Genomic DNA, 12,500 nt, shown 5'->3' with positions numbered 1-12,500 from the left:
TTAAAAGGCAGACATGAGATATGAAAGTACAGAAAGCAAAACGATGGTGGTGGAGTACCTCAGGGTTCGATTCTCGGTCCTCTAACTTTAATTTTGTTAAAAGTGGAACTGAGGGGGAAAAGATTACCAAAAGCTTTAACCCTTTCACAACATGCTGAAACAATAAGGCAGGAGCAGGAAGTTGTTCTGTTTACAGTTTCTGAAACAATTTTAGATTCTTGAAATGCTGTTGTTTTATAAGAGGGGATGGCATCCAGATATTCATTCATGAAACCAACAAGTCTTAGTTGACGTTTGTTTGAATGTCTCCTCTTTTAAACCTTGATAGGTATTGTTAAGTGTTGTTTGTATCTTTGGAACGATGACTCTCCTGTCTGCACACATTTACCTTTAAAGCTACCAATGAAGAAACCTTGAACTTTGAACCTTTTCAGTAAACATGGTTAGTGAACACTTCAAGACACAACAGTCTTTCTAAGATCAAAAGGAATAAAAAATTAAAATTTTTACACCGTGAAGCTGATTGAAGGAGCGACTCTACGGCTTTGATTCCCTTTAACAGCTAATCCACAAAGGGAACGATAAAGTGTTTAAAGAGCTCTCAATGATTTAAGAGCTCTCACCAGTTAAATAAAAAAAAGACTTTTGAAGACCTCTAAATGATCCGCATGAACCCTGGTAAAAATGGAGTTCTGATTGGATGTCGGCGCTCTCACCTGTGACAGGAGCCCAGCGCCGCGAGCTCTTTGCAGCAGCCGGTGGTGTCGCAGCTCAAGCTCCAGGTCCTGGTTCTGGTCCTGGTACTGGTCCTGGTCTGCTTCAAGCTGAGAGGAAACGCCGGGGCTGCACAGAACCATCGTTACAACAACCAAGATGGCGGGACAACGCACACACTGCATACCTGCCGGAATATCAGGAGGAGAAGAAGATGAGATACGCTGAAAAATAAAGAGGGAACAAATCAAGAGAAACAGGAGGAGAAAGTTCGTACTGTCTGCTGGTCGGGGATCTTCTGCTCCTGCTACTGCTTCTGGTTCTGGTTCTGGTTTGGTCTCTGGTCCTGGTCCTCTCACTGCAGCTCTTTTTGAAGCCTGACGCCCCGCCTCCTGCAGGTCACATGACGCAGCGTGTTTGATAGACAGCTGGAGGGCTGCAGAGTGATGAAGGAACGCGGGGCCTGGAGTTAAACAAACCTGCATTAGTCCTTATTGACTTTAAATGGAGTCTGAACAATAAAACAATCAAACTGTGAGCAGCGGCGGCGTCGTGCAGCCGCCGGCGCTCGTCTTCAGCAAATACAACGGCGGAATGTCCGGCTGAAGAGCGGGGGGAATTAACGGAGCGTTCAGAGGATTAGTAGACTTCATTAGCACTCGCTGATATCTCCATTAAACAAAGAGGCAGAAGCAGCGGAGAGCCGCCCACTCCACATTTAGTGAGAACAAACACTTTGAGTGAGCAGGAAAACACTTTGAGTCGGTTTGAAATGTTCTGCAGACTCGATGAGACATCAGGAAACCCTGACACTCACACACGACTCGGAGCAGAAACACTGCAGTCCAAAGTTCTGTGAAGAGTCTTCTTCAGTCGGTCACAGCGATTGTTTAAATGTTCTACTTTATTTTGACATGTTAGCGTTGTAGGTGAGGACCTGGTGAGGACTGCAGAACTGGGTATGGATGGTGAGTGTTGTTCAGGTGATGTCGGTCAGAACACCAGTGAAGCAGTTTTCCTTCTTGAGTTTCTCCTTTATTCCAATATGTTGAAATACAGCCAAGTTGGTACAGTATCTGGGCCTAGGTATCTGTTAGGATGTAAGAATATCTGTGTGTGTGTGTGTGTGTGTGTGTGTGTGTGTGCTATATGGGTATTAGTGTGGTCTGCAAAACAATAAAGGCAGAGATTAAATGTAAATTTATAAATAAAGTGTACATTTCCCCGTTGTGGGATAAATAAAGGATTATCTTATCAGTCAGAGACTTTTGTGTAAAACTGAGAGATACAGGAAGTCTTGTATAACCCAGCTGCTATAAGGTTTCACAATGCACAAAAATAACATTTTATTTGTTTTAAATAATATTTAAATAATTATTTTTTAACTTATTTTAACTTATTAAGTATGGAAGCTACCCGATGAACTGTGTGGTGTTATGTCTGTCTTGAAGCTGTAATTTCCTGTAAAGGATTATTAAAGGTTCTATTAAACATTGTCTCTGGATTAATGTTCACAAACATCCTGTTGCTAATACAAAGTCTGTACTTTAAGTCACATAACACACTAAGCAATCAGTAAATGTACACACATAAGCCATGTTAGCTAAACATATAGCATAACAGTTACTAATAATTAGCCATGTGACAGCCAGCAAGCTAATCGCTAAGCTAATCGTTAGCGCGCTAATGCTAACATGCTAATATCACTTCTACTTCTGAACATAAAACATCAACTGAATCATGACTGAATCATTTACTTCCAGTACTTACAAGGTTCTCATGGACACACACAATAAAGCCCTCAACACAACTGGTGACTCAGGCAGAGCAGTTAACTCTCACTCTCTAACTGAACTACATGAGGTGAGTAGAGCTGCACATGGTCGAAGGGGCGGGGCTATGACGTCATCACCCAGAGATTTGGCTCTAGAGAAGGCCTGGGTCAGATGTCAATCAATGAGAACACACATAAGGTCAAGGGTCACCATCCTCGTTGCCTAGGTTACGCCACACTGCCACTAAACAAAGACTCAGATTCCCAGGATTCACTTTTTAGTGGAATAAGACGTAAACTAAAACAAAGAAAGGCGACGCAGCTTTTGGGAAAGCTCAGGGTGAAGCCGTGGAGAACGACACACAGAACGTTTTTGTGACATTTTCAAGATTTTTTTGTAACCACACATGGAGGAGAATACGAGTTGAAGAGGAATGTTCAATCTGTGAGACTCACAAGAAACGCCTGAGTCTGAGTGTGTGGATCTGTGGGTGAGGGTTCTTCATCTTCTCTTCACCTTCTCTTCATCGTCTCTTCATCTTCTCTTCATCTTCTCTTCATCGTCTCTTCATCGTCTCTTCATCTTCTCTTCATCGTCGCTTCATCTTCTCTTCATCTTCTCTTCATCTTCTCTTCATCGTCTCTTCATCTTCTCTTCATCTTCTCTTCATCGTCTCTTCATCGTCTCTTCATCTTCTCTTCATCGTCGCTTCATCTTCTCTTCATCTTCTCTTCATCTTCTCTTCATCGTCTCTTCATCTTCTCTTCATCTTCTCTTCATCGTCTCTTCATCGTCTCTTCATCGTCTCTTCATCTTCTCTTCATCGTCTCTTCATCTTCTCTTCACTGTCTCTTCATCTTCTCTTCATCTTCTCTTCATCTTCTCTTCATCGTCTCTTCATCGTCTCTTCATCTTCTCTTCATCGTCTCTTCATCGTCTCTTCATCTTCTCTTCATCTTCTCTTCATCGTCTCTTCATCTTCTCTTCACCTTCTCTTCATCTTCTCTTCATCGTCTCTTCATCTTCTCTTCATCTTCTCTTCACCGTCTCTTCACCGTCTCTTCATCGTCTCTTCATCTTCTCTTCATCTTCTCTTCACCTTCTCTTCATCGTCTCTTCACCGTCTCTTCATCGTCTCTTCATCTTCTCTTCATCTTCTCTTCACCTTCTCTTCATCTTCTCTTCATCTTCTCTTCATCTTCTCTTCATCTTCTCTTCACCTTCTCTTCATCGTCTCTTCATCGTCTCTTCATCGTCTCTTCATCTTCTCTTCATCGTCTCTTCATCGTCTCTTCATCTTCTCTTCATCGTCTCTTCATCGTCTCTTCACCGTCTCTTCATCGTCTCTTCATCTTCTCTTCATCGTCTCTTCATCGTCTCTTCATCTTCTCTTCATCGTCTCTTCATCTTCTCTTCACCTTCTCTTCATCTTCTCTTCACCTTCTCTTCATCTTCTCTTCATCTTCTCTTCACCTTCTCTTCATCGTCAGCTAACAGAGAAAGTCTCACAATGAAAGTGAATTTATAAAATGTTAAGTTAACAGCTTTAGAGAAAACATGGGGCTGGACTTTGTTCTTTTTGTTTTCTTTCTTGGTTTCTTTCTGGTTCTATATTAACAGGAGTGTTTTTAATGAAATGTAAGATCTTATGCTGGTAGCCTAGTGGTTCTCAACTGGTGGGTTGGGACCTAAAAGTGGGTCGCTTAGCCATTTTCAGAGGATTTGTGCCTTGGGGGGAAAAAAGCGTCAAACAGTCAATGAAGAACTTTTAAAACATGTTTGATTTGTGTTCGTCTCTTTGTTCTGTCTCATGTTTTGAGGTCATCAGAAATTTGGGAGTCGCAGTTTCTCATTAAGGAATCGGTGGAGGGCCCTGAGGGTAGACCAGTTAAGAACAACAAGTGTTATGTTTGTGTTTCTTCATTAAAGAGATTGTTTGTCATTTCAGTCGATCATATCACTAATGATGCATAAAGTTTATGTTCATGATTGTTTCAGTTGGAGGTTTTATCGGCTCGCTGTGGCTGATTCAATCACTTCTCTTGAGAGAGCCAGGCGGCCTGCTGAGTAGCTCGGTCTTTGTTTGGGAACTTGAAGGTCGCAGGTTCAAGTCCTGGTGCCAATCAAAGTATGGAAACTGATCTGGTGGCTCAGGAGAGGCACTCTGACATCATGTCTGCAGGTCCTGTTTGTTCATGTGTGTGTTTAAGTCCTGTGTCTGAGAGAATCATGTAGCGTCTCCTTTAACGTCTGAGAGGAGAAACAAACACACCTGAGCCTCCTGAAAATCAACCAGGTGACCTCAATCTGCCTCACCTGTGCTCCTTTTACCATCTACTAAAAAATCGATACACTATAGTACCGCGATATTTTGTATGGCGGTATTATGGCGGCCAAGTATCGATATTTATGGTATAATATATTAGAAATGCTTTTTTAATTTTTAACTGCTGAAGGCGTTCATTTTGAACATGTTGCATTGTTAATTATCATGTTTAAGTTCAATTAGACTGAAATACAAATACAAAAACTGAAGTGAGATGAACAGAATGAGGATTTTATCAGATTTGAAAAAACAGTTCTTGGTTTAGTTCAGTGTAGTGAACATAATGTGCAGGTAAAAAGCTTAATCACAATATATTGTATCACAACTCTCAGCATATCGCAAAATGATTGCAATAGAATGGTATCGTATGGATAATACGATAATAATGGATAATATCGTATCGTGGGGACTCGGTGATTCCCACCCCTGCCATCTATGAGGTCTAAGGACGGTTCACACCTGCAGTTCGTTTGCTCTGGTCTGAATCACGGACCAACTAGTTCCAATGCTGATAATAAATAAGGCTGTCAGCATTAACGAGTTAATCACATTAATCTCATGTTATTTTGTCACTGTTACGTTCCGTAGTTTTGTGTTTGGTGTGTGTTTTCTCTCTCCTGTGTGTGTGCTCCCCAGGTGTTGCTCCTCAGCCTCAGAGTGCCCAGCATCACCTGTGGCTAATTACTAATCAGGAGCAAACTATAAAGAGCAGGAGAGAGGAGGCTGCCAGTGGATCGTAGGACTCCGCAAAGATATTTAGTTTGAGCCTTCTGTGGAAGGATTTTGTTCTGATTAAGGCCTTATTGTTTATAGCTTGATTGTTAGTTTGGAATTGTGTTTAAGATAGATTGGCTTCTCTTTTGTTTTGGTGTTTTTTAGAAGAAGCTTGTTTTGTGTTGCACATTTTGATTTAGTTTGTTAATGAATCATTTTAAAATTTGCTTATATTTAGTTCCTATTTCTTTTCCCTGGGTTTTAATTTATTGTTACTCCCCTCATCCCCTAGCTATCTTGGGGAACGTAACAGTCCCTTCAGGCTCTCCGTAGATACTCGTCCTCAGTGTCTCCCTGTAGTCTCAGTGATGTAAAAGAAGAACACTGCTGCATCTTTGAATGTCTCATTTCACTTTAACAAACTCTCAGACAGTAATAGCCACCTGATGACATCACACATTGACCTGATGACATCACACATTGACCTGATGACATCACACATTGACCTTTGTTACCGTTCCTTTGAGCTGTTTGACCTCACTTTGGGATACCTAACCACTTCCTGTTTCTGTGCTCAACTTCCTGTCCTTACCTTCCATCTATGGAACTTACTTACTTTATTTCAAAATAAAAAGCACACAGCAAGTAAAGTACTCTGAGCTTAAGACGGGACAAACATTCATAATAAAAGCCTAACAGTTTGATCTTTCAACGCAAAAAAAAAAAAGACTTTCAACAATGCGATTAATGGCGATGTGAAATGTAATCGTTTGACAGCTCTAATAAAGATCTCAGGTTCGTTCTAATGGAAGCTGCTTAGTGGAGCATGAAGCAATGAAGTCAGACTTCGGGGTGTAAAATACCCCGATCTCTGCATTACTGGTCTCATAGAGCAATGCTCTCTGTGAGTCTCATTCCCTGATCTGATCTGTGTTCATTATGTCACAAAATGTCTGAATTCAGTTTTAACTGCATTTTACAACTTTTAGGATCTCATGATTATTAAAGTGTTCATATCATGAAGTTGATGAACCTCAAAACAAAGAATCCTCTGATGTACAGACGTCTCTTTCTGAAGGTAAGCACCAGGTACAGACACCAGAAAGGCCTCTACAGTCGGTGCACCTCGTGGGGACTTGAATGGGTGTGAATCTGACTTCTGGGGCTTTGGTGGCCAGCCTCAAGTGGCCACTACAGGAACTGCAGTTTTTTACACTTCGTTATTGACCGCATCTTTCAACTCGGAAGATTTCTGCTTGTTGTAAAGACATTTAGAATGATTAAATAAAGTCGTATCCTCCCCGTCTGAGGTGAAGGAGGGTCGAGCGATTTAACCTTCGGGTGGCGCTCTTCTTCCTTTGAACCGAACGTTTGAGGTAAAAGTTTAAAAAAAAGTTGAGGACATTGGTCTTCATCACTTTCTTCCAGGTGCTAATAATCAACACATTACTCCCGGCTGGTTGCCGTGGTTACACATTAACAGTGAGCAGCCGTTGCCGTGGAGCTGCTGGAATGGGCACACACACACAAACTGGTGTGAGGGGGGCATGATGGGAAAGTGATGACATCACTCTTCCTCCTTGTGAGGCGTACAGTTTTTGTTTCCACGCTGAGTCACTGAGTGAAGTCACAAACAGAAAATCACTTTAATGTCTTCATTTGGACTGAAGGTGAGTTTCAACTCGGCTGGAAATATTCCGCTGCTTCATCGTGTGAATGGATTAGAAACCTCTGATGGTCATTTTACCCAGCAGCCTCTACCATCAGGGTGTGAATGTGTAGGTGTGACCTGCGGTGTAAAAGAGCTTTGAGGAGTCAGAAGACTAGAAAAGAAATATAAAAACTCAAGTACACTGTTTTCAACACAGGAGGTCATCGCTCACTTTAAAAGCACAAGCTCAGTTTTGTACTTGTAGTATATTTAATTTGGGGAATAAAAGTATTTACATAAATTCAATCAAACAACAGAAGAAGCTCAGAATGTCCTCCAGTCAATTAAAATAATCGAATATCTGAACATCGATTAAAAACAGGACTAACAGATACTGATAATACGTTTCAAAACACGCTTCATAAAAACATTTTCTTTTTCTGTTTCATAACAGACAGAAAAACACAGACAGTGTTTTATGTAAAACATGTTTTTATTCTACTAAACAAGAATCCTATTCACAGAAAACACAACATGTCGTGTGAATGAAGTTCAACAGGGTCCGAATATTTACACCAGAGAAGTCACGAGCGTCTCAAACCTTTTAAAGTTTCATGTTGTCTGACACTGTAAACTCTGATTAATGTCACCATTTACACAGAATATAAAGAAAAAAAAAGGTCCAAATCAACTACAAGACCCAGAGTGCATTGCTGTGAAATCCTCCACTTACAGAGCTCCCAAATCATGTACCATGTTGCCACTTTCTTTTCACTTTAAGTTCTCTCATAGCTCCATCTGGTGGCCGTCAGAGGAACTGCAGCTTCTTCTTTCTTTTTTTCTCTTTCTTTTTGGTGCTTTGGCTCTGCCCTCATGTGGCGGCAGCAGGTACTGCAGCTCCAGTGTTATTCTAAGTGTTGACAGCAGTGGTACACAAACAAAACATTTTCATTTACTGCTGCCTTCCATACATTCAGTCACTTCCTGTTGACCTTACAATTATTAATTTCCACTTATTTCTCACAGTTTAATCTAGTCTGCATGGACACATTTTTACAATCTTAATGAATTTCGATTGATTATTATTTTAATGACTTCAGGTGTTGGGCTTAAAGACCCAGCACCCCCCTTGGTGGGTTTCTGTGACAGCACACAGACGGAGCAAACTGTGAGCCTCAATCCTCGGGAAGACGCTCTGGTTTGGATTTGAAAACAGAACACATTTCCAATCAGACGACAGCAGCAGGTGAATCTGTGTCGGTCTGAAGGTAAGACTCTGTGCTCAGGTACTTCAGAGCACTTTATCACGGAAAGGCGCTCAGAGCAGAACACTTATTAGAGGATGATTTGATATATTTTGTGTTTCATGTCATAATTATGAAACACAAAATAGACATCTTGCTCACTGTCACGTCTGTTGATGCTCATGATGTTATAAATGTTTTTCACTCTGTAAAGTTCTTTATGTATGAACGGTGCTCTATCAATAAACATACCTCGCCTTGTAGCAGTACGTCCAGTGTTAGCACAAGTATCACAGACTGTAAATATGAATGTTTGAAGCCTGAGTGACGTCCCCCATCTGTTCCTGCAGGGGGCGCTGGAGTCCCATCGATGGCGTCCCCCATCTGTTCCTGCAGGGGGCGCTGGAGTCCCATGGATGGCGGTCTCCATGCTGGAAATGCTGTCTCAGTCTAACGTTCAGTCAACCTAACGACAGGCTGAGAGCTGGAGCTGAGGCGGGTTTTAAACCTCCTGACAAACCGTTACACCGCGCCCACCTGTCAATCAGGTCAGCTACACGCCTTATTGTGAATAACTCTTATCCTTCATCAAATCAAAACTGATGAGTCATCAAAACATTCACCCCCCGTACAGTGTGTGTCCATCGAGACATGAGCTAATCACACCTATTTGGTTTTTTGAACCAGGCTGTAAACATGTTAATCTCTGCTGTAAAAACAGGCTTTTTAGAATGGGTGTGTATGTGACTTCCTGTGCTTCTGCAGCCAGCCTCTAGTGGACACTCCAGGAACTGCAGGATTTAACACTCTAGGCGTATCAGTGGTAGTATTTAAAACAGTGTCACAGCACTCGTAGTCGTAGTATTAGTGGTGGGAACGTTTACAGGAGAGGACGTGGCGTTAGTGTCAGCACCATTAGGATTAATGCAGACGCTGCTCTTACAGTAGTAGTAGCAGTAGGTAATACATGAGTACACTTTTAACAATTAAATTAAACATTTTCTCTCTCATTATTCTTGTTTACTTGGAAAACAAAAAGGTGATTGTTGCTGCAGGTAATAAGATGTGATGTTTTTTTGTTTAAATGAATGATGAAGAAGGAAAATGACAAACCTACATTTGTGTACTTAAAAAAGAAATCTGAAGTAGAGAGATGTTTCAAACTGATGGTTAAGCAATCCGCCCTCTGATTGGACGACTCTTTGAACTAAGTTCCCTGCTCGTTATCTTAAAGTCGTGTCTCCAAACGTTTGGATGAAACGCGTCTCACTGCTGGTGTGAAGAAGCACCGTGGTCCTCAGTAGTATTCATATTTACAGTCATAGATTCAGTCAGTAGTTGAAGCAGCGTTGGCGTTCACAGACTCTTCATACACACTCGACAGCGGCCGATCAGACTTCCTGGAAACGCTCCGGTGTCCGCCTGAGGCTTCGGTTTACTGCGGGGGCGATGGACATTCACAGATATGTTATCACAAGAGAGAGAGAGAGAACATCAATCACACAACCAAGTCAGTTTATTTCAAACACACGCAGTTTATAGAGTCACTGTTTTAAAGAAAAATCCTGACTTTATTCAAATAAAATCTACATCCTGCCTCTGGTTGTTCCTCAGCTATCATTTTATAGTACCGGTACTTTGTGGAGCTTTCATACATCTTTGAAGGACGTCTTTAACCAGGTAGCCCTTTGCAGCTCCAACCCAGGCTAACAATGCTAACATTAGCATGGAAAAGGAGTCCACTTTGATCAACAACATGGTGAAGTGGATTTTACAGAATATGTGACATTTAAGTAGGTTATTCTTTAGGTTGTAGTTAACATAATTCTAACACACCAACCTAAAAATGTCTTTTGAGGTTCAACTTAAAACATCCTGAACAGCTCCAGCTCCGCCCTCTCATCGTATTAGTTACTTCTGGCTACTAAAAGGAAAAAAGGTGACTCCGTTAAAGCTTACCTTTAGGCATAAAACTATAGTCCTCTGACCTCAAGTGGACTCTTCTTATGTGTAACTTTTCACAGTGATAAAGGCGTTTAACACCTGAGCCATGTTGGCGAGTACCTGAATGTGTTGTGTACCTCAATATGCTGATGACACCGTTCTGTCCCAGTGTAAATAAAATTTCACTTTACATATGTTGACAACGTTTACTGGACATGAAAATGTAATTTAAAGTTTGACGTACCTGGACTTCTAGTTGTTATCTACCTGAACACGTAGGTTTGCGTTTTTTAACTGAACTTATTGGTTACCTGAACATGTTTTTAAAAGCGTTGTTTACCTGTACGTGTTAGCTTAAAGTCCCGAAAGGTGTGTGTAAATGTGTCCTGTTACTGACCAAACTTCTCAAACTAGGTGTTTACCTGAGCTCATAGAATGTGTCCTTTAAACTGTACTGCATCCAAACACTGTAAAAAAGTGTTGAGTACCTGGTTGGATCCTGAAAGGTGCACTGTACCTGAACATGTCGTTGGGGTTGAGAGCAGCCAGCCAGTAGCTGTACGAGTCCGTGTAGTAGTTGCAGGTTCCTCGGCCGTGACACTCGATGAAGGGAATCTTCCGGAAGTTTTCCAAACACGATCCAGGAGAAGCCAGAGGCTGACCGGATCCCTCTGCCCCGACTCCCGTTTCCTACAGACCAACAGCACCAGTCAAAGCCTCCAGCACTTAAACTACAAAGACACTCAAAGAATTTAACTCCTCGTAAACTTTAGTGTGTCACAGCAGCAACCAAAATCTAGACCACCTGCAGATTTTAGAGTTAAATTTACTGGACTGTTGATCAATCCTCAAACAGACCTTTAGACGTTACACTGGCAAATATGGGAAACTAAATAGAGCTGAAATAAACTGACGACTATATGGACTAAGCTGTGTGTGTTGTTATGAACGTGCACACAGCGAGTAGAGTATTCACAACCTTTTAAATACCGTCGTCCCAGGTAACCTAACATCCAATTACCAGGGTATGTATATTGCATCTAGTGGTACTACTGTATACTACAGTACCTGTGCTTCTTATGAAGTAGCGTGCAAGCAGATGTAGGCTGTGTCCCATTTCAGGGACAGGAGAGTTCAGAGGCTCTATTACCCAACCTATTCCGAGATTGCGGGCAAACTCTCAAGCGGCCTAGTAGTTCACTTTCAAATCTAAGTAACTGGTTTCAACTCAATCAAACAGCTGAGGATACTAATCATAACAAAAGAGGACAAAACAGGACGGCCTGAGATAAGACCCAAAGGGCAAAGTCAACTCTCTGCACCACTAGGATTACTGTAAGTTTGAGATCTTCAATCTGTTGGAACCACATGGATCTGTTCCTCTTTCACAAATCCCAGTCTGAAGTGTTGCATCGTTGTTGGTTTTTTATGTTCATATTTGGATTTGAGGTCTTTGTGGAGAACTTAGGTAGCCCTGACTACAAACACACGTCATGCAGTTCTTAAATCCATTCTGATACCAGAGCAGTCAGACTGAGCCTGAAGCGACCAGCATGAGCTCACCATGACGAAGGAGTATCCAAACCAGAGAGGGTCCCAGCCTGACGGACAGTTTGGAATCAAGCTGGTCTGACTGTGGACAGCGATCACGTTGGCTCTGGCTTCACAGACGGTACACCTTTAAACATACAAAAACAGATTACACCTTTAAACAGAAATAAAACATTTGGTATACCTTTAAATATGGCTCCTTTATGCTGTGAGACCAACACATGTACAAATACAGACAGAGTCTTCTACCTGTACTCTGCATTTATATGAAGATCCCGTCCCGTTGGGGAGTGCATGAGTAGTGATGGATATAATGTAAAGGAAGCGTGTGTGTGTGTGTGTGTGTGTGTGTGTGTGTGTGTGTGTGTGTCTGTGTCTGTGTGTGTGTGTGTCTGTGTCTGTGTGTGTGTGTCTGTGTGTGTGTGTGTGTGTGTGTGTGTGTGTGTGTGTGTGTGTGTGTGTGTGTGTGTGTGTGTGTCTGTGTGTGTGTCTGTGTGTGTGTGTGTGTCTGTGTGTGTGTCTGTGTGTGTGTGTGTGTGTGTGTGTGTGTCTGTGTGTGTGTGTCTGTGTGTGTGTGTGTG

At 41.9% G+C, this 12,500-nt stretch overlaps 2 protein-coding genes across 2 annotated transcripts in view; both read right to left on the bottom strand.

Annotated features, from left to right (window-relative positions):
* sst1.2 (somatostatin 1, tandem duplicate 2) overlaps positions 1-2,619 on the bottom strand; it is a 3,989-nt gene extending 1,370 nt beyond the window's left edge. The window contains exons 1-3 of the mRNA XM_061047310.1: positions 2,485-2,619; positions 992-1,177; positions 717-901 (exon numbers count right to left, since the gene is read on the bottom strand). Of these exons, the coding sequence (XP_060903293.1) occupies positions 717-899 (183 nt within the window). The 5' untranslated portion in view covers positions 900-901; positions 992-1,177; positions 2,485-2,619. The remainder of the gene's footprint in view (positions 1-716; positions 902-991; positions 1,178-2,484) is intronic.
* Positions 2,620-7,448: 4,829 nt separating this feature from the next.
* Positions 7,449-12,500, bottom strand: part of col4a3 (collagen, type IV, alpha 3) — a 38,506-nt gene continuing 33,454 nt past the window's right edge. The window contains exons 50-52 of the mRNA XM_061047307.1: positions 11,932-12,046; positions 10,886-11,058; positions 7,449-9,862 (exon numbers count right to left, since the gene is read on the bottom strand). Coding sequence (XP_060903290.1) covers positions 9,781-9,862; positions 10,886-11,058; positions 11,932-12,046 — 370 coding nt within the window. The 3' untranslated portion in view covers positions 7,449-9,780. The remainder of the gene's footprint in view (positions 9,863-10,885; positions 11,059-11,931; positions 12,047-12,500) is intronic.

This window comes from Labrus mixtus, chromosome 9 (assembly GCF_963584025.1).
Source record: "Labrus mixtus chromosome 9, fLabMix1.1, whole genome shotgun sequence".
Taxonomy (NCBI): Eukaryota; Metazoa; Chordata; class Actinopteri; order Labriformes; family Labridae; genus Labrus; species Labrus mixtus.
This window is presented reverse-complemented; position numbering and strand designations above follow the sequence as displayed.